We start from the raw sequence: 21843 nt of genomic DNA, 5'->3' as shown, positions 1-21843 counted from the left end.
TACTTTACTCCCAGTCCTAACCACTTTTATAAGTTTTCTATGTTTATTTTGGCCAAACAGCAGGTTTCTTCAAATCTAAGATGAAATCTCAACATATAAACTAAATGAAAGTATGGCTCCTCTGGGGTCAGAAGCTTGGAAACTGCCTAACCGAATCCGCCCCCCACAAACACTTCATAATCCACTGCTGGGCTGCACCTCCAAATTTCCTGTGGAAGTTGTAATTCCCACAGCCAAGATCTTGTCTCCACATTTATTTTTAAAACTTTCTATTATAAACTTAAGAAAATCTAGATATGATTTTCATTTCACTGTTTCCTATGTATAGCTTGGATTTTTACATTTGCTCATGTCACCAGAATGGGAAGAAACAAACTGAATTCTCCTTAAACTCAAATTGCTTCCTTCTAACAAATGGTAACATACACACTTTACTTTGTCAAGGTAAAGGATCACCTACTACAACAGTGACTTGGCACCTGAATACTGGACCTTTTAGTGAAGGAACTGTCTTCACCTTGTTTTAGCAGCAGTCAATCTTTATTAAAACAGACATTTTTTTCTAATTCATACCAATTTCTTAGCGATTCTAAGCAAAGAATTAAGGGAAAGGAATTTTTAAGATCTTCAATAAATGACTTGGCTTTACATTAGCAGACTTCCACGCTGAGCTTCCTGCTTCTGGCTGACAGCTGGAAGAGAAGTCCCCACAGCAGGAGTGTGGCAGACGCACCACGGGCAGGTGTGCAACTCGAAGCTGAGTCACATCCGGGCGCCCCAAGCTGACACGGTGCCACCCCCACCGCACCGTGCGTGGGCCCCAGCCATTCCAGTCATGCTGGCCATGAGCGCGGGGGTAAAAAGCGCTTAGGACCAGTGAAACAGCCTGTGGTTACAACCAGGGAAAGCATCTGTTGAAGCCAGACAGTCCAACAAATAATACAGTCAAATTCATGCTGGAACAATTAAATCACTGCTCAAAATGAAAAAGGAGAGGATTAGGGAAAGCAAAAAAGGAAACAATGAAGTCAAGTGGGAAAAGTGACACAGTTCACCTAAAATGAGGCGCCTTCAGAGCGCGGAGTGCGGGGACTTGCCCAAGGGGCACTCACCCGCTGAGCAGCGTCTGCAAGGCCCCGAGCAGAGGTGCCTGCAGCTCCTGCGCCGCCTTCTCCCCAAGGTGGGCCAGGCAGTCCTCCACGGAGCTGTCCGGGTTCGCGGGGCTGAACACGGGCGAGGTGTGGCGGTCGAAGCCCGTGCTGGCGAAGGCTGAAGAAGCAAAAGGAGCACCCTCATGAATGAGCAGGTGAGACGTTGTGCTGTAAGCCCAGGGGATCACTATGCGGACTACTGGGAACCACAACGAAGAGTAAGCCACTGCAAAATGTCAGACAATTGTTAAAGAAAGATTTTTATGGAAAATCTCAGTTTCAAGAGAAGAAAAAGGCTAACCTGACACATCAAAATGCACAGACCAGCTTTGTGAATGACTGCAGACCCGTTCCGACCAAGATGGTGAAGGAGAGGCTTTCCCAGCCCATCACCCAGGGGGTCTGATGATTTATTTTTGCCTCTAGAAACGTGGCTCTTCTTAAACCAGATTCTCATCAGTTTTTCCACCTCAGAGGACCTCATGAGCTTCATTCCCTCTCAGAGCAAACTTTTAAACCACAACACGGACATGTTTTATAGGTATGGACACCGCCCACCCACACAACCAGCCCCTCCTCCACTCCTCACTCCCTGTTACACAGCCGTAGCCCTGCTCTGACCACAGTAATAACCCACGCTGGTCCAGGAAGCAGACAGCACGGATAACCCCTGGGAGTGGGGACAAGCTGCATGCTGTCCTGGGAATCTACCCTGCATCCTGTTTGTAGCATCAATCAGCTAAAAATGTCAGGAAAGGAAAACAAAAGAAGATTAATGTTAGGTTTCTGGATTTCTATAAATTTATATTTATATTCTTTCCTTACTAATGGAGCTGATTTATAGACATGATTTCTATTTTTTCTTGTTAAAAATTACTGGGCAGGGAATTCTTTGGTCCACTAGTTAGGACCAATACTTTCACTGTCAGCGGCCTAGATTTAGATTTGATCCCTGGTTGGAGAACTATGATCCTACAAGCAGTGTAGGGAAGCAAATCAAATCAATCAAATCCCATCAATACGATCCATTCATAATTGTAATTGGATCCATAATCCAATCTAATCTATCCCACTGGATTAATCCCATCAATAAATCAAGTAAATCCAGTCAATGCTACTTTACAATTAATACAGTACGTTGCCAATATAACTTTCATATGCACTGAGAACCCAAAAAATTCATGTAATTTTTTATTAAAAACATCTACTCTACTGCAGTGGTCTGAAAGCAAACCCACAGTGTCTCTGAGGTATGCCTATTTCCAATTTCAATTCCAACCTGCTACTCTAGCCATCCTATCTCACCTGAGGGGGAGGGGAAAAAACTCAGAAATTGGCATGAAGTTCACAGCCCAGAGGCATAAGCTCACTAAAGACTGAGACCTAATCACAGGGTCCCAGAGAGCTTCCCCCGACAGCCCAACACCACATCCCTAAACGCTGATTTACAACAGTCCCTGTTATTCAGTCAAATCAAATCAATCCCATCCCATTCCATCAAATCTATCAAAATTAAATAAATCAAATCACTCAAATAAATCTTATCAAATAAAAAAAAAAAAAAAGTGTGTATGTGTGAATGACCCTTGAAAATACTGTGCTAAGTGAAAGAAGCCAGTAACAAACCACTACTCAGTGCATGATTCCATTTACATGTAGAACCTCACAGGAAAATGTATGGAGACAGAAAGCAGATTAGTTGGGGATGAGTATGGTGGGGGAGTGGGAGCAGATGGGAAGTCACTGTTAACTTATACAGTGTTTCTTTGGGGGTTGTTAACAATGTTCTAATTTTAGACTGTGCTGATGGTTGTACAATTCTGTGAATATATTAACCACTGAATTGTGTACCTTTAAAATGGATAAATTTTTGGTATGTATCTCAATAAAGCTTCAAAAATTATTTATGGAAAGCAAAGCAAGATATAACCCAGCACTGCTCTGGTGGTACAGTGGTTAAGAATCCGCCTGCAATGCAGGGGACACGGGTTCAATCCCTGGTCTGGGAAAATTCTACCTGCCACAGAGCAACTGGGCCCCTGCTCCACAACTGTGAGCCTGCACGCCCTGGAGCCTGCGCTCTGTAGTGAGAGAACGCACCACAGTGAAGAGCACACCCCCTCACCATAACTAGAGACAGCCTGCGTGCAGCCACGAAGACCCAGCAGAGCCAAAAGTAAAATAAAAATAATTTTTTAAAAAATAAAGAACCCAAATGCTCCCCTCCATAATAAGGGAAAGACTGAGTAAATCTTTGTTTGATATATGGATTCTTAAAGTTTTCAATTTAACGTTAAGCACAAAGTCTGAGGCCATAAAATCACAGGCACACTGCTGCGACCACCATCTACAATATATGCATGAGAATGAAGGCAGCACACTGACAGCTCTCTCTCTAATGTTATTAATACAAAGATAAATCACACTGAATGGCAAGTACCTTAACATGACTATTGAGTCCAATACTTACCACCAAAAAAGGGTCCATCTCATCTGCTGGGTATATTTTGGAAACTTATTAATATAAACAGACCCCCCAGGAAAGGAAAAGGTACCTTCTAGTTTCACCACTATAATCCTAGACCCAAGAAGTTATGTAATGTTGTGAACACTCAAATGTAAAAAAACAAATGAAACCACACCAAACAGACACACTAATTAACTAGGAAATAAGAATAGAGAGACCTTCAGAAATTTCTTTGTCCAGGGATTTGAGCTCTTCTTCAATTTCAGTTTTAACTTTTAATAAAACTTCTTGATCCAGAGATTGTGAAACTGTATCTTGCTGAACCCCTGAAAGCAACAAGAAAGGTTACTATAGAAAGACAGAAAACATTAGGACATGGGTAGGATGTTTAAGGATTAAGTCAGGAAGTACAAAATCAAAACTTATTATCATGCCCAGGGGCTAGGAGAATCGTAAAAATGAGGCGGCTGAGGCCAGACAGGCTGCACCACTAGCCCATCCCTGGAGAAGCTGTGATTGGAGCTCAGGCCTCAGGCCAGTGTAAGGACAGAACCATCAATTCAGCCTGTGTCCTCGTCCTCCGGTTGGGCTGCCAGGAAGATGACAGCTCAGAAACATTTCTGACATAATAGAGAGGAAAACCTGAAAGGCTATCATGTTCCCTTACCTTCATATCTTCATACAAACTGCAGTCCAAGAGAAGGCCCATGATCAACAAAGCATTTCTATCTTTCAACTTAGGAAAACCATGAACATAACCAAGTGTGAGGCAAAAGCTACTCTCATGCAGTAAAAGGAAAGGAAGGGTTTAGTCTGTAGCACAGAAAGGAAAACAAAGAGGACTAACCAAAATAAAACTCAGATCCTCAAAAGGGTTTTTTTTTGTCGTGGAAATTATAAAATTCCTTAGGTATTTCTACCAGAAATGCAACAGAAAGGATCCCCTCATGGTCACGGTTAATATATATCTGGTTAAATGACATTTCATTTAACATTTCTGCCTATGTAAATATCTTAGTTGAAACTACATAAATAAAAATTTTAAAACATTACCTACAACAATATGCTACTAAGTAACCAATGGATCACTGAAGAAATCAAAATGGAAATCAAAAATGCCTGGAGACCAATGAAAATGAAAACACAACCCTAAATCCATGGATTAAAGATTTATAAGACCTGAAACCATAAAATTCTAGAAGAAAACAGGCAGTATGCACTTTGACATGGATCTTAGCATTATTTTTTTGGCTATGTCTCCTCAGGCAAGTGAACAAAAGCAAAAATGAACAATGGGACTACATCAAACTAAAAAGCCTTCGCATGGTGAAGAAAACCATGTGCAAAGCATAAAGGCAGCCTAATGAATAGAAGATATTTGCAAACGATAATATCTGGCATATATAAAGAACACATACAGCTGGAAATTAAAAAAAAAAAAAAGAAAAGAAAAACCTCAATTTAAATCGGGCAAAAGACCTCAATAGGTATTTCCAAAGACACAAAGACGCCACCAGGCACATGAAAAGATGTTCAACATCACTAAATACCAGGAAAATGCAAATCAAAGCCACACTGAGATTATCACCTCACACCTGTTAAAATGGCTATTACCAAAGAGACAGTAAATAACAAATACTGGCAAGGTGGTACACTGTCGATGAAAATGGAGATGATACATGTGGCTGTAACTGATACAGTCAATATGGAAACCAATACAGAGGTTCCTCAAAAAGTTAAAAACACACTACCATAGTATCCAACAATTCCACTTCTAGATATTATGCTGAAGAAAATAATTCAAAAAGATATATGTGTGTATACATATATATACACGGGGCTTCCCTTGTGGCTCAGCTGGTAAAGAATTGGTCTGCAATGTTGGAGACCTGGGTTTGACCCCTGGGTTGGGAAGATCCCCTGGAGAAGGGAAAGACTCCCCACTCCAGTATTCTGGCCTGGAGAATTCCATGGACTGACTGCATAGTCCATGGTCACAGAGTCAGACACTACTGAGCAACTTTCATACACACACACACACACATACCCTGAAGAAAAAGAAATGCAAAAAGGCAAAATGATTGCCTGAGGAGATACAAATAGCTGAGAAGAGAAGAGAAGCAAAATGCAAAGGAGAAAAGGAAAGATATACCCCATTTGAATATGAGTTCCAAAGAACAGCAAGGAGAGATGAGAAAGCCTTCCTCAGTGATCAATGCAAAGAACTAGATGAAAACAATAGAACAGGAAAAGACTAGAGATCTTTTCAAGAAAATTAGAGATATCAAGTGAACATTTCATGCAAAGATGGGCACGATAAAGGACAGAAATGGTACGGACCTAAAAGAACCAAAAGATATTAAGAAGAGGTGGCAAGAATACACAGAAGAACTATACAAAAAAGATCTTCATGACCCAGATAACCACAAAAGAGTGATCACTCACCTAGAGCCTGACATCCTGGAATGTGAAGTCAAGTGGGCCTTAGGAAGCATCACTATGAACAAAGCTAGTGGAGGGAATGGAATTCCAGCTGAGCTATTTCAAATCCTAAAAGATGATACTGTGAAAGTGCTGCACTCACTATGCCAGCAAGTTTGGAAAACTTAGCAGTGGCCACAGGATTGAAAATGGTCTATTTTCATTCCAATCCCAAAGAAAGGCAATGCCAAAGAATGCTCAAACTATTGCAGAATTACACTCATCTCACACACTAGCAAAGTAATGCTCAAAATTCTCCAAATCAGGCTTCAACAGTACATGAACTGTGAACTTCCAGATGTTCAAGCTGGATTTAGAAAAGGCAGAGGAACCAGAGATCAAATTGTCAACACCCGCTGGATCATCAAAAAAGCAAGAGAGTTCCAGAAAAACTCTACTTCTGCTTTATTGACTAAGCCAAAGCATTTGATTGTGTGGATCACAACAAACAGTAGAAAACTCTTAAAGAGATGGGAACACCAGACCACCTGACCTGCCTCCTGAGAAATCCATATGCAGGTCAAGAAGCAACAGCTGGAACTGGACATGGAACAACAGACTGGTTCCAGATGGGGAAAGGAGTATGTCACGGCTGTATACTGTCATCCTGCTTATTTAACTTCTATGCAGAGTACACCAAGAGCAATGCTGGGCTGGATAAATCACAAGCTGGAATCAAGATGGCTGGGAGAAATATCAATAACCTCAGATATGCAGATGATACCACCTTTATGTCAAAAAGCAAAGAAGAACTAAAGACCCTTTTGATGAAAGTGAAAGAGGAGAGTGAAAAAGTTGGTTGAAAACAACATTCAGAAAACTAAGATCATGGCAGCTGGTCCCATCACTTCATGACAAATAGAGAAACAATGGAAACAGTGACAGACTTTTATTTTTTGGGCTCCAAAATCACTGCAGATGGTGACTGCAGCCAAGAAATTAAAAGACACTTGCTCCTTGGAAGAAAAGCTATGACCAACCTAGACAGCATATTACAAAGCAGAGACATTACTTTGCCAACAAAGGTCTGTCTAGTCAAAGCTATAGCTTTTCCAGTAGTCATGTATGGATGTGAGAGTTGGACTTTAAATACTGAAATGGATGAGATGGCTGGATGAGTCTGTTTCTATTTTGTTATATTTGTTGTTTCATTTTTTAGATTCCATATATAAGTGAAATCATACGGTATTTATCTTTGTCTGACTTCTTTCACCCAGCATAATACCCTCTAGGCCCATCCATGTTGTCACAGATGGCAGGATTTTATTCTTTTTTAGTGGCTGAACAGTTCAGTTCGGTTCAGTTGCTCAGTCGTGTCCAACTCTTTGTGACCCCATGGACTGCAGCACACTAGGCCTCCCTGTCTATCACCAACTCCCGGAGTTTACTCAAACTCATGTCTATTGAGTTGGTGATGCCATCCAACCGTCTCATCCACTTCAGCATTCTTGCGGTGAGAACCCCATGGACAGTATCCCACCATACATGTACCACATCTTCTGTATCCATCAGTTTGTCTGCTGACGGACACTGAGGTGGTTTCCATACCTGACTACTGTAGAGAGAGCTGCAGTGAACACGGGTGTGTATCAGTTCAGTCGCTCAGTCACGTCCAACTGTGCGACTCTTTCAGACTCTTTGAACTGAACCTAACTCAACTATTCAGACACTAAAAAAGAATGAAATCCTGCCATCTGTGACAACATGGATGGGCCTAGAGGATATTATGCTAAGTGAAAGAAGTCAGACAAAGACAAATACCATATGATTTCATTTATATATGGAATCTAAAAAACAAAACAAATGAGCAAATTTAACAAAACAGGAACAAACTCATAGAGAACAAACAGGTAGCTACCAGAAGGGAGAGGGGTGGGGGTGATTAAAAAAAAAAGAATGGTAATTAGCCTGCTTGTGGCAATCACTTCACAATGAATGTTTATATGAAACCATCACACTGTACACCTTAAATATATGCAATTTTTGTTAATTCCTAATAAAGCCGGTAAGTTTTTTAATTACATAAAACAAAAACAATCTTATGCAAAATTGGAAGACAATGTATCCTATGAGGAGGGTAATCTTTATAAATTCAGGTCAAGCATAAAAATCTATCTTGGCGTATGGGCTTTTTGTTTTACTCTGGTAAAACACACCTAACAAATTTTACCATCTTATCATTTTTAAGTCTACAATTCAGTGGTATTAAATACACTCATAATGTTGTACAGCCATCACTGCCATCCACCTCCAGAGCTCTTCATTTTGTAAAACTGAAACTTCAGACCCATTAAACAGTAACTCTCCATTGCCTCCTCTCTTCAGCCCTTGGCAACCACCACTGTGCTTTCACTGTATAATTGTGACTACTTGAAGGACTTTACCTAAGTGCAATCAGATAGCGTTTGTGTATTAGGGACTGGCTTAGTTCACTTACAGACAGACTTGTAATAAACTAAAGGTGGTTATAATTAAAACAGGTTTTCCTTTTAAAAGTAACTTGTAGTTCAGATGGCTCTACAATGGCACTGACTAATATAATCACACTAGTCAGTAAAGTGGCTTCCAGAACATATGCAACATTATTAAGATAAGGCAAACACAAATCAGAATATTATTGTGGGCTAATCTTATTTCTTTCAAAGAAATTCTCTCTCTTCCTTCTGGCTTTCTGGAAGGCATCTCAATAGAGGGGAAGGAAAGTTTTCCAGCCAAGCATTCCAGTTCATTATACAGGACCTCAGGCAAGGAAAATAGCCTTCTTGAACCTGTGCTGTTACTTAAACAGGAAAACATGGAGAAGGAAATGGCAACCCACTCCAGTATTCTTGCCTGGAAAAGTCCATGGACAGAGGAGCCTGGCGGGCTGCAGTCCATGGGATTACATGACTGAGCATGTGTGCACGAGGGTGGAGGGAGATGGGTTGGTAGTAATAAAGTGGTAGAACTAAACAAACAAACAAACAGGAAAACAATACCTGCCACAAAGGGAAGCTGTCAAGGGCAAAGAGATAAGTAAGTTAAGTTCCACCATATCAAAAATGCTCAATAGAGGGCTTCCCTCGTGGTCCAGGGGTTAAGAGTCTGCCTGCCAATGCAGGGGACATGAGTTAAATCCCTGGTCCAGGAGGATACCACATTCTGCAGAGCAACTGAGTCCATGCACAAGTGCTGAGCCTGCATCTAAAGGCTGTGCTCCGCAGCAAGAGAAGCCTGAGCACCACACCTAGAGGGCAGCCCCGCTCACTGCAACTAGAGAAAAGCCCGCACAAGGCTACAAAGACCCAGCACAGCCAAACAATTAACACACCTTAAAAAAATGCTCTATAGATAACGACCCCACTCACCACCCCTTCTGAACCTCTAAACGTTGTTAACATTGCACAGCGTGCACAGAATCAGCTCACCATGGATTCCTAATTAACCATCTTCAAACAGAACGTGCTTTCAGTACACTGAAAGTCTGGACCAGCAGGAATAACCTTCAGTTTACATAATGCCAAAGCATCTGTTTTAACACCAGCAGTTATACTCTTGTTCTCCAACTGCTGCAACAGAGAAAGGCTTAGGGCTTAATATCAATTGATCTAAACCTAAAATGTATCTTTTCCTAAACACATGTCCAACAAAATTTAATATCAAAAAATGCAGAAGAAAAGTTAACTTTTAAACTATAAGGGTACATTTCACAATAAATTTGTCTGAGACATTTCATCAGGAAGCTACAGTCCTAAATACCAAAAGGTCCCTGGTGTTCTACTTTTCCCAATGTGACCTACCTCTAAGGGACTCGACTTCAAACTTTCTCTGGGCTCAACTAATCTCTGCCATGCTCAACAATGCAAGAATTTTGGTCAGTCACTGCCACGAGCTACAGCGAACAGAGTGCTTTTAAGAGAAATTCTTCAAATGTATTTCCACAACAGAAGCAGGGTAAACACCAGGCTGAAAAGCTTGAGTCAGCCCTTTGTAAGTTATGCAAAATCATCTCAAACTCAACATCTGCTAGCTTGCTCCTGACCTGTTCTTACTCAGAAACAGACTCTTGCCAGTCAATACAGCCTGCCAGGTAAACTTTTTATAAGGTTTCCTCACATAAGAGGCAGTCTCTCCATTCTATGAATTCTAGAATTTATCCTCAAATTAAGCTGGATCATCAGAAAAATCCCCAGACAGTATCAACTATCTGTTTCAACGGAGTGCACTTTAGTGCCATTTCCTTAGCTTTTATCCAGAATTCCACAAAAAGACAAGAGTTTTGAAATGTAACACTCTATTTGATATTGACAGTGCCTACTGCATTTCTTTGTGTCCTATGTAATAAAGCTCTAAGTGAAAAACAATTCTCTTAAAGAATAACATTCCCCTTAAAATAGCATAGCTTCTTCTGGGAACTAAATACAGTAGTTCCCTTTGCAGTTTCAGCTAACTACATCAGCCCCTGTTCCAAATACTGCACAGAAAATTTTACAAACAAAATTCATTAATTTTACACCGCACACCATTCTGACTAGTGTGAAGAAATATGGAGGGGTCTTGAGACCGGCCTGTACAGCCCATGTCAGCTACTCACCCATGACTACAGGAGAACACGCAGGGTCTGGTGGCAGCCAGCACCACCTGAGAATCCTGGAGCATACTCCCATGGACAAGAAGGAACTACTGCCCACCTCCACTTGGCTTTGGCTGTGCCTCTGAACCAAGCTCACTGCTCAGCACTCAGGTGACTGTACGGACCCTACAGACGACATGCCTGTGATCTACTGCTCCCACTGTGGAAATGTACAGTCTTCCTATTCTGATTTCATTACAACTTACTTACTTCCATTCTGTTCTAATTACAAGCCACATTAAATGATACATGGTGTAAAATTTTAAAAAATTAATTCCTATTAAAAAAAAGTAATTCTTCTTCCCACCCAGTAGGAACTCACTGCCAATTTATTCACTAACAAAAAAAGACATTTTTACCTAACCTGGACTCTTCCTTTTCCTGGTTATTTACTTCTGTCCACCCTGCAAGGACCAATTTCTCTTTTTTTTTTTTGGCCATGTTACATGGCTTGCAGGATCTCAGTTCCCTGACCAGGGACTGAACCAGGCCCTCAGGAGTGAAAGCGCCAAGTCCTCACCACTGGACCACGAGGGAACTCCCTGCAACGACCAATTTAAGTCTCTCTACTTTTCCACAGTATCTTCACTGACTACTTAAGTATCACTGACACCTGAACATGTATATCATTTAACCTGTGCCACACAGTTTAATACTTATATATACACTATCTTTTTGTACCAATGATTTTATAGTTTATTATCATTAGTCTGACCTGATTACAAACTATTTGAGCTAGTCCCTTGGTCCTAGACTTATATCAAGTAAGAACTAAAAACGTACACGAATATTTGACATCAACAGCTGTCACTGTCTCTGTGATGAAGACTCAAAGGATTACAATGTATAACCCAACAACCTTGCTGGGAAGAAAGGACACAAGAAAGGAGACAATAAAATGAAACTTATTAACAGATTCAGAGGGATTTGTAAAAGTTATCAGCATATTTTGAGGCTACCTCAAATACTTTAAAAGATTAAAAGAAATAAAGAAAATGAATAGTCATTTAATGAAAGAGAGTAGGAATACAGGTGAACCACATACACAGGACAGTAACAAGAACATTTATGGTGCCAGCCTGTGACGGAGGAAACTTCGGAGGAGGGACGGCAAGAATAAGACCTCAACCATCATCTAATGTTCATGAGGGTCTTCACCAATGTCTGAATCACAGAATTTTAAATCCGAAATGGTCAGGGTTAGTCCACCCATCTCATACGAAGAATATGGGACTTAGCAAATTTAGATGACTCGCCCAGGCACAAATAAATTATATAGAAATTATATTAGAAAGTAGACATTCTGATAAGAAACATTATTACTAAATTCAGAAACATATGATTATAATTTCTGAAGTATAATGAATGAAAAATAGGTAATATATGAATGCCTTATTTGCCATCTGCCTCTTTTAGGAAAATCTGCATGCCTAAAACATATACACATCCCCACACCCATCACACCACTCCCAATACCACCACCATGCCACAAAGAAAATGACAATGTCTTGGTTACCATATGCTTCATTCTGTCAGATTAAAGAAAAGCAGCTGATTAAAGGCATACCTATTCTCATGAGACTAATGTGATACTAATTACACATGACAAGTTGTCATACTTGATAATAAGCCATGTGGAAAACCTAAACCAGTAAAAAGTCTACTGCTGTCAGGATACAAAAGGCTATTTCTTCAGCTAACCAATGACATAGACAGATTCACTGATTTTCTTTTAATCAACCCCGGTCCACCCTGACTTTCAAAAGGACATCGTTTAATCAACCCCCACTCCACCCTGACTTTCAAAAACACAGAGCTACACATAGGACCAATGCAGCATAAATCCTGCACTATAAATCCAGAAAAATATTTCAAAGACAAACAAACTTTATCACACTTAAATTCCACCCATCTCAATGTCAAAGAAAAGGTCAGGTGAGTCAGCAACCATCATATTCCAGCCCCAAAATGCACTCAAATGAGTATCAGATCAACAAGCTTAGAACAGCTGTATGTATGGCCTAGACCTCTGAGAGCAAGAATGTTTTCTAAATCTATGGTTCCCAAAACTGGGGCACATTAGAAGTACCAAGAGAATAATAAACAATAATGAAGCAATAATTAAATATACAGGTTCCCAGGCCCCACAGAGCACCTGGTTCAGCAGGTGTGGGGCAGTGCTCCAAGATCGTTGTTTTGATAAGAATGCAGACATTCAGACTAGACAAGAAAGTCCAGTGAGCACCCAAAGTCCGGGTTCACAGTAGTCAGGATTATCTCCTGTTCCTCACAGAAAGACTGAGAAGAAACTTACACAGCGCACACCCCCAGGAATAGGGAACTGTGAACCAGAACCTGGGATCAGATTACAAGACTGGCCTGAAAGCTGACCTGAGACGGTGATACTCCCCAAACTGACCTATGGAGTCAATGCAATCCCATCAAAATTCCAACTGCCTCTGGAAATGGACAAGACAGTCCTGAAATTCAAACAGAACCGCCAAAGACAGAACATGGTCAAACCTCACATAAGAAAATTAATTCAACAAACAACAAGGTCCTACTGTACAGCACAGGTAACTATACCCAATCTCCTAGGATAAATCACAATGGAAAATATAAAAAAATAACATATATATGTGTAACTAACTCACTCTGCTGTACAGCAGAAATTAGCACAACACTGTCAATCAACTAACTTCAATTTTAAAACATTTAAAAATTCCTAAATGGTAATAAAAAATTAATTCAAAATGGATCAAAGATCTAAATTTAAGAGCTAAAAAGTATAAAGCTGTTAGAAGTAAACTGGTGAAAATGTGTGTGACCCTGGACTAGGCAACTGGTTCTTAGATATAACACCAAAAGACTAGAAATCAAAGAAAACATAAACAAGATTCCATAAAAATTTAAAACTTCTGTATGTCCAAGAAAAGACAAGGCACAGAATGGAAGACACTATCTGGAACTATCTCTCTCTCTCTCTCTCTCTCTCATAAGGGTCTGCTATAAAGAAGTCTTACAATTTAACAACAGAAAGACAAATAACCCAATTTTAAAATGGACAAGGTATGTGAATAATACTTCTCCAGTTATACAAATGGTCAGTGAGCACATGGAAAGATGTTCAGCATCATTAGCCGTTAAAGAAATGCAAATTAAAACCACAATGAGCTATCACTGCACACCACCAGGATAGCTAGCAGCAAAAAAATACAGACAATAGGGACTGCTCTAGCAGTTCAGTATCTAGGGCTCTGTGCTCCCAATGAAGGGGGAGTGGGTTCAATCCTGGGTCAGGGAACTAGATGCCACATGCCACAACTAAGAATTCACATGCCTCAACTGCACGTGGCCAACTAGGGCCCTGTGCTGCCAGATAAGTAAAGAATATTAAAAAATAAGGACAACAGCAAATTTGGCAAAGAAGCAGAGAAACTAGAACCCTCATATACTGCTGGTGGAAACAGTACAGCCACTTTAGAGGACACCTTAGTAGTTTTTTAACAAAGCTAAACATACTCTTACCATAAGATCTAGCAATCATGCTCCTCTGTATTACCCAAATGAGTTTAAAACTTACATCTATACAAAAGCTGCACAGAATGTTTATCAGAGTTTTATATGTAACTGCCAAAACTTGGAAGTAACCAAGATGTTCTTCAATAGCTGAATGGACAAACAAACTGTGGTACATCCATACAATGAAATATTACTCAGCAATAAAAAGAAATGAGCTACCGCGATACCACTTCTGACTCATTAGGAGAACTGCGACAAAAGGGCAGAAAACAGCGATGGTGAGGGTGTGGAGAAATCAGAACTCCTGTGCACTGCTGACTGGACTGTAAAATAATGCAGCAACTGGGGAAGAAAGGGTGGCATGTTCTCAAAACATTTAAACATAGGATGACCCAGCCATTTCACACCTGGGTATATGCCCAGAAGAATGGCAAGCTGACACTCAGACCATTCGTACACGAATTTGTATCACTGCGTTATTCACCACCGTCAAAAGGTAGTGATAACCCAATGTCTACCAGCCAGATGAATGGGTAAACAAAACAAGATTTCTACACACAAGGGAACATGTGTTAGTCACTCAGTCGTGCCCGGCTCTTTCCGACCCCATGAACTGCAGCCCACCAGGCTCCTCTGTCCATGAGATTTTCCAGGCAAGGATACTGGAGTGGGTTGCCATTTCCTTCTCCAGGGGATCTTCCCAACCCAGGGATCGAACCCAGGTCTCCTGCACTGCAGGCAGATTCTTTACCAATTGAGCTACAAGGGAAGCCCCACACGAGTCAGCCTTGAAAAGGAATAAAAGTCTGAAACATGCTGCAATACAGGTGACCCTTACAGACACGACGCTAAGCAAAACAAGCTGGACACGAAAGGACAGATACCGTGTGATTTCACTCCAATGAGACTTACAGAGACAGAAAGGAGAACAGTGTTTGCTTAGAGAGGGAGGGGTGAGTAGAATGGGGGATTAGTGTTTAACAGCTGAATGAATATCCAGCCAGCACCACAACGACATGCATTTGACAGTCCCATTACTAATTAACAGACACCTACTATTACTAATTAACAGAACCTACTCTCCTTCCTAACCTAAGACATGTCTTACTGAATCCTTATTAATGACTACAATATCAAGCTGCTCTGTATTAATACAAGCAAAGTTGAACATAACAAGTTGTTACTTGGGATCACATACACAAGTCAGCAGGACTTCTGCTAGTCAGAATATACAACGTTGAACATAATCAACACAAACTAATGGAGTCCAGACGAGCTGCCAACTTCTGGAAAAGCAGAGAGTTAACTATTTAAGGAGAAGTTATGTACTGAGCAAATGACTCATTGAGGAAAAAATGAAAGACATTTCATGTGACAGAAATCTTGAGTAATGAATAGGGCCACCTTCTTTAGCCTCTTCTTCTCACACCTAAGGCTTCACGAACTTGAAACCAAACCCTAACCACACTGCACCAATGCCCACTGTGGAGGCTCTATTTATAACTGCACAGCATAGAAGGGAGCTCCACCTCAGGCTTTAGATAATAAACTGGAGAGCAAGGCCGCAGAGACAGCAATTAGAGCCCAAGTTTTCCTCCTAAGAGGTTAGCACACACATTTGTATTCACATATGAATACTGTGTACTTGGGCTTAAGGAAACAATGTAAGGGTAACAACCAAATTTCAAAAACAAAACAAAAACACCAAAGCAGGTAACCTTCTCAGATCCTACAATATTTGGGTAGGAAAAAAATGCTATGCTCAAGCAAAGGAAAAAAATTAATTAATACAGGCTTATATAAATGCGTAAGGTCTTTACAAACTTAGTAAATCACAGGGCTTGAAAAGGCCTGGTTTTTGTGGACCATGAAGTTTGTTACAGTTAAAAAATATCGTAAGTGGAATCTGGGTAGGTGGGAACATATGTATGTATTTGGGTAACCAACTCATCTAGTTTGCCTAGGACTTCCCCAGTTTTACTCAATCCTGGGCCAACTGGACAGCTGGTCACCCTAATGTGCATACAGGGGAGATACACTAATGAGGACAGGAATCTAGGCTGCAATAATAAAGGTGCATCCCTCCTGTGTGCTCCATGTCTAAGCTGGGGACAGGAGGCAAGAGGACTGTGTCCTACAGTGACTCAGCCACCCTGCCTGAGGGCGGCGGTGCTCTCCTGTGACCGCGCCCTCAGGAACACTGCTCCCCCTCGAATCAGCCTACACACACCGCAGGCAAGGGAAACACAGTGGGGAGAAGGCACACTGGCTCTTAAATGCCACAGCCTGGAAGGGACACAAGCCCCAGCACCTGAGTTTCACTGGCTAGGACCAGTCTCAGGACCCTGCTTAGATGCAATTTCCTTCATGCTTCAGACAGAAAGAGAAACAGGTCTGGGGAATCATCAGGAACCACTGTCACAGGAATCCAGAAAAACATCCACTTCTGACTCTGGGGTCGGCGAGCTTGGCGGCTACAGGTCCCTCAGCGGTGCCTGCGGGGGACCCGGGCCGCGAGTGGAGGCGAGGTGCGCGGCAGCGGCGCTGGGCGATGGTGGGCGTCCCTGGAGCGGCCCCCTTCCAGCGATTTGAAATAGCTCAACTGGAATTCCATCACCTCCACTAGCTTTGTTCCTAGTGATGCTTCCTAAGGCCCATTTGACTTCACACTCCAGGATGCCTGGCTCTAGACTGCAAGCTCTGTGTGGACAGAGACTATATTTTGTTCACTGTTGTATCTCCAACATATAGCATAATGCCTGGCCCAAGTAGGTGTATGAGTCTTTCTAAATCTATTCTGTTGCAATGAAACCATAGAAGCATAGTTTCATATATAGAGCCGGATAGTAAACATTTTTGGCTTTATGGGCTAATATAATCTCTGTTTCAACTCTGTCGTTGTCATGGAAAACCAGTTATAGATCGACAATATATAGACAAATGGGCTATATAAGTTTTAGTAAAACTTTATTTACCAAAAGAGTAAAGAATTTAGCAAAACTACAGCCTGCTGATCCCCGCTTTGAATAATCATCTCCTAAAAGGTCCATCTAGTCAAGCCTATGGTTTTTCCAGTAGTCATGTATGGATATGAGAGTCGGACAGTGAAGAAGGCTGAACACTGAAGAATTGATGCTTTTGAACTGTGGTGTTGGAGAAGACTCTTGAGAGTCCCTTGGACTGCAGGAAGGTCCAGCCAGTCTATCCTAGAGGAGATCAGTCCTGGGTGTTCATTGGAAGGACTGATGCTGAAGCTGAAGCTCCGGTACTTTGGCCACCTCATGCAAAGAGTTGACTCATTGGAAGAGACCCTAATGCTGGGAAGGATAGGGGGCAGGAGGAGAAGGGGATGACAGAGGATGAGATGGCTGGATGGCATCACCGACTCGATGGACATGGGTTTGGGTGGACTCCGGGAGTTGGTGATGGACAGGGAGGCCTGGTATGTCGCAATTCATGGATCGCAAAGAGTTGGACGCAACTGAACTGAAATCATTTTTGTGGACCTGAAAGTTCTCTCATTATGCAGTCTTGCAAACTTTCCCTAAAGGTTTTTTAGATGATTTCATTTTTGTATAGTAGATGTTAAAGCATTAATTTTTTAAAAGACTGGTGTTAAAATATTTTTTCTTTCAAAATATGATCTTTAAGATTTTTATTTTCTTATTATTGTATTATATGTTTTTGCTTTCCCCAAGTTAGCAAGTATACTTGTACATTTAATTTTACATTTCTGTTTAAGGAAAACATTATTCTTTATATTAATTTAAAAATAAAACACTGAGGGACTGCCTTGACAAAAAAAAAAAAAAAAAAAAATCCACTTCTGCTTCACTGACTATGCAAAAGCCTGTGACTGTATGGATTACAACAAACTGGAAAATTCTTAAAGAGATGGGAATACCAGACCACCTTACCTGCCTCCTGAGAAATCTGTATGTAGGTCAAGAAGCAACAGTTAGAACTGGACATGCAACAACAGAAGGGTTCAAAATTGGGAAAGGAGTATGAAAAGGCTGAATATTGTCACCTGCTTATGCAGAGTACATCATGCGAAATATTGGGCTGGATAAAACCACAAGCTGGAATCAAGACTGCTGAGAGAAATATCAACAACCTCAGATATGCAGATAACACCATCACCCTAATGGCAAAAAGTACAGAGGAAATAAAGCCTCTTGATGAGGATGAAAGAGGAGAATGAAAAAACTGACTTAAAACTCAACACTCAAAAAAACCAAGATCATGGCATCTGGTCCCACCACTTCATGGCAAATAGATGGGGAAAAGTGGAAACAATGACAGATTTTATTTTCTTGGGCTCCAAAATCACTTCGGACGGTGCTGCAGTCATGAAATTAAAGATGCTTGCTCCTTGGAAGGAAAGCTATGACAAACCTAGACAGCGTATTAAATAACAGAAACATCACTTTACCAACAAAGTTTTGCAGAGTCAAAGCTATGGTTTTTCCAGTAGTCGTGTATGGATGTGAAAGTTGGACCATAAAGAAGGCTGAGTGCTTAAGAATGGATGCTTTTAAACTGTGGTGCTGGAAAAGACTCTTGAGAGTCCCTTGGATCAAACCAGTAAATCCTAAAGGAAATGAACCCTGAATATTCATTGGAAGGACTGATGCTGAAGCTCCAATACTTTAGCCACCTGATGCAAAGAGCTGACTCACTGGAAAAGACCGTGACGCTGGGAAAGACTGAGGGAATGAGGAGAAGATGGTTAACAGAGGATGAGATGGTTGGATGGCATCACTGACTCAATGGACATGAGTTCGAGCAACTCTGGGAGGTAGTAAAGGACAGGAAAGCCTGGTGTGCTGAAGTCCATGGGCTTGCAGAGAGTCAGACACAACTTAGCAACTGAACAACAACAACTGTCACAGGGGCAACTCAGCTTTAGTGAAAAAACTAATCGGAGTAAGCATGGCTCATTGACAGTCTAAAGCAACAGTAGCCAGGAGATACAACAGGTAATGGGGTCTTCTGTAGGATACACTGAGGGAAAAAGAGCACCTGTGGGTTCCTGATGTGAGAGGTAATGTAAGAAGTGCAGCTTGCTTGTGACCTTCAAATTATATGATGGAGAACACAGAAAACGAAGGAGAAAAATCAGAGGACACTTCCTTCAAACCCTGAGGCAGGATTTAAAGGAAAATGGGAAAATCATCACGAAACTGGAACAGTTAATAATAGTAGACAAAGAAAGAGGGAAAGAAAGAGGAAGGAAGTAGAGATGAGCGGTAAAGGATGATTTCAATGCTTCAAGCCTGGAGAGCAGGTGGTTAAGACTCCGCATTTCCAATGCAGGGGGTGTGGGTTCAATTCCTGGTCAGGGAACTGACAGCCCACCTGCCACATAGCGTGGCCAAAAGAAAGGAAGCAATTATCTGAAAAAAGACCAATTAGTCTGTCTGAGACTTATTCACTTGGCTGAATCTGGGGTGCTGAGGTCAACACTGCAGAATTACTATCCCTGTTATGCTAACTGAGATTCTATTGACAACTCCCTTAATCGGGTGTTACATGAAACAATAGATGGCTTTCACTGCATGTAAACTGGAAGGGTAGGTGGCTGGGAAAGGTAGGTGGCTGAGAGTGGTGGCCTGCAGGAGCCCCAGCGTCCGTGTGTGTGCCAAGCACGGCAAACTGAAGGCCAACTTGCTCTGATCGAGCCCTCTCCACAATGGGCAATGAAAGTAACTAGGCAGGCGCAGCGACCACATGGCTGCTCACTCCTTTGTGGTTCTGCAGTTTGACTCTGGACAATTTACAAAGGTAAATAACCGTTAGAGGCAGGGGGAAGCAACATCAGAACTGCTCTTCACTACCCCCTCCACAAATCATGTGCAGAGTTACCAGACCCACCGCAGGTTGAGCACATGCAAATAGATGGTAGACACCACCCAGCACATGTGTACAAGGCGTGTGCCTGCCAAGAGTCAGTTTGTTCCCAGCCTATTTATTATATTGGGAATACTGGGACTTCCTGGCAGTCCAGTGCTTAAGATTCTGCACTTTCAATTTGGGGTGGGGAGGTAGATCCAATATAACCAGTAAACAGTATAACCAGTCAAGTTATACTGGTTAGTGAAGTGGTGCAATTGGCTTAAAATTACAGATATCACTGAAGTATGATATGTAGTGAGGCTTGCTAAAAGTGAAATTACATGTCTTGTGAAGCTGCTTTTAAAAATACCACCTCAATTTAGGTGTGAAAGAAACAACTGTAAAAGATTAGAGGGAAAAAAATCATAAAAATCTAGAATGCCGCTTCAATGAAACTACAAGTGCTTTTATGTGCTTACTCCACTTTAAGCATAAATTTAAAAGTGCACATAACAAATATGGAAGTATAGTTTATGGTAGAAAGAGGACATGGAATTCCAATCAACAGGTTCATATTCAGAAAGAAAAATGCCTTGACCATACACCAAAATTACTAAGTAAATGTACATTTATTAACATTTTTATTAAAATTTCTTACAACAACCTCTTTGTTTAGAATTCCTTCTTGCCTGACTTCTTCAGTAAAAGCCCGACTACCAATGTTAGTGACCTAGATAAAAGGGGTCCTATAGTAAACCAAAAACTGTATAGCAGTCTATCAATGTTTAAAAAGATGAAAACATTTAGACATGCAATAATGGAGATACAATACAGAAACATGTAAACATCATAAAATGGTGGGGAAAAAAAAAATCACCATAATCACTGTAGTCAATTATTACAACTATTTGAAAACTACGTAGTAGTGCTCAGTTGCTCAGTTGTGTCCACTCTTTGTGGTCCCATGGACTGAAGCCCGCCAGGTTCTTCTGTCCACGGGATTCTCCAGGCAAGAACACTGGAGTGGATTGTCATTTCCCTCTCCAGGGGATCTTCCTGACCCACGGATGGAACCCGTGTCTCTTGAGCCTCCTGCGTTGGCAGGCGGATTCTTCACTACTAGTGCCACCTGGGAAGCTCTTGAAAACTATGTGAATACTGAGTAATATCAGAAGACAACAGAAAGTAAAATAGCTGCTGAGTTTGGTGAAATAATAAATATTTGGTATATTATTTAAATATTTAAATAATAAATTCAACTTTAGTAGGAAAAAAAATTTCTTTTATCCTGTCTTTGAAGCTATTTTGATGTAATTTTGTGTAAACAGCTACTGAGCTCAGGGAATTCAAAATATGATTCAATGTTTAAAAACACAACACACCCATGAGTTATATGTCAGCATTTACGAGCTCTGTTAGGACATCTCTGGTCATCCCTATAGTTGGAATGGCTACGGGAGCCCGTCTTTCCTACACATAGACAGGATACTTTCTTGAGCCAAAACAGCAGCAGATAAGAACTACCTCCATGGCTACAGTAAAATCTGTGATGAGAATATTTAAGAAGATGATGTTCCATATTAATAAAGAAGACTAATTCAGACTCTAGTAACTGTTTTAAGCTTTGTCTGGCTAATTAAAATATACATAACTACACAATACAAAGAACTGTGCTAAAAACTCTCTGAGAGGTTAATCCACTATTTAAATCTAATATCCTTACTACTGTATAAAGAACAGATAAATAAGAACCTACTGTACAGCACAGAGAA

At 41.0% G+C, this 21843-nt stretch overlaps 1 protein-coding gene across 5 annotated transcripts in view; it reads right to left on the bottom strand.

The window, feature by feature from the left end:
- BCL2L13 (BCL2 like 13) overlaps positions 1-21843 on the bottom strand; it is a 50376-nt gene that overhangs the window by 19441 nt on the left and 9092 nt on the right. For 4 of the 5 annotated variants that reach the window (XR_002314361.2, XR_011482901.1, XM_020896541.2 and 1 more), the window contains exons 3-4: positions 3837-3944; positions 1113-1269 (exon numbers count right to left, since the gene is read on the bottom strand). Coding sequence is in view for 2 of the 5 variants with exons in the window: in XM_020896541.2 (XP_020752200.1) it covers positions 1113-1269; positions 3837-3944 (265 nt within the window). In the remaining 3 variants the exon portion in view is untranslated. Of the gene's footprint in view, positions 1-1112; positions 1270-3836; positions 3945-21843 lie in introns of those variants that run through there. The other variant, XM_020896543.2, reaches the window with a different exon arrangement.

The sequence above is a fragment of the Odocoileus virginianus genome, chromosome 23 (assembly GCF_023699985.2).
Source record: "Odocoileus virginianus isolate 20LAN1187 ecotype Illinois chromosome 23, Ovbor_1.2, whole genome shotgun sequence".
Lineage (NCBI taxonomy): Eukaryota > Metazoa > Chordata > Mammalia > Artiodactyla > Cervidae > Odocoileus > Odocoileus virginianus.
Note: the sequence above shows the minus strand (reverse complement) of the source record. Positions and strands in the feature narration are given on the sequence as shown.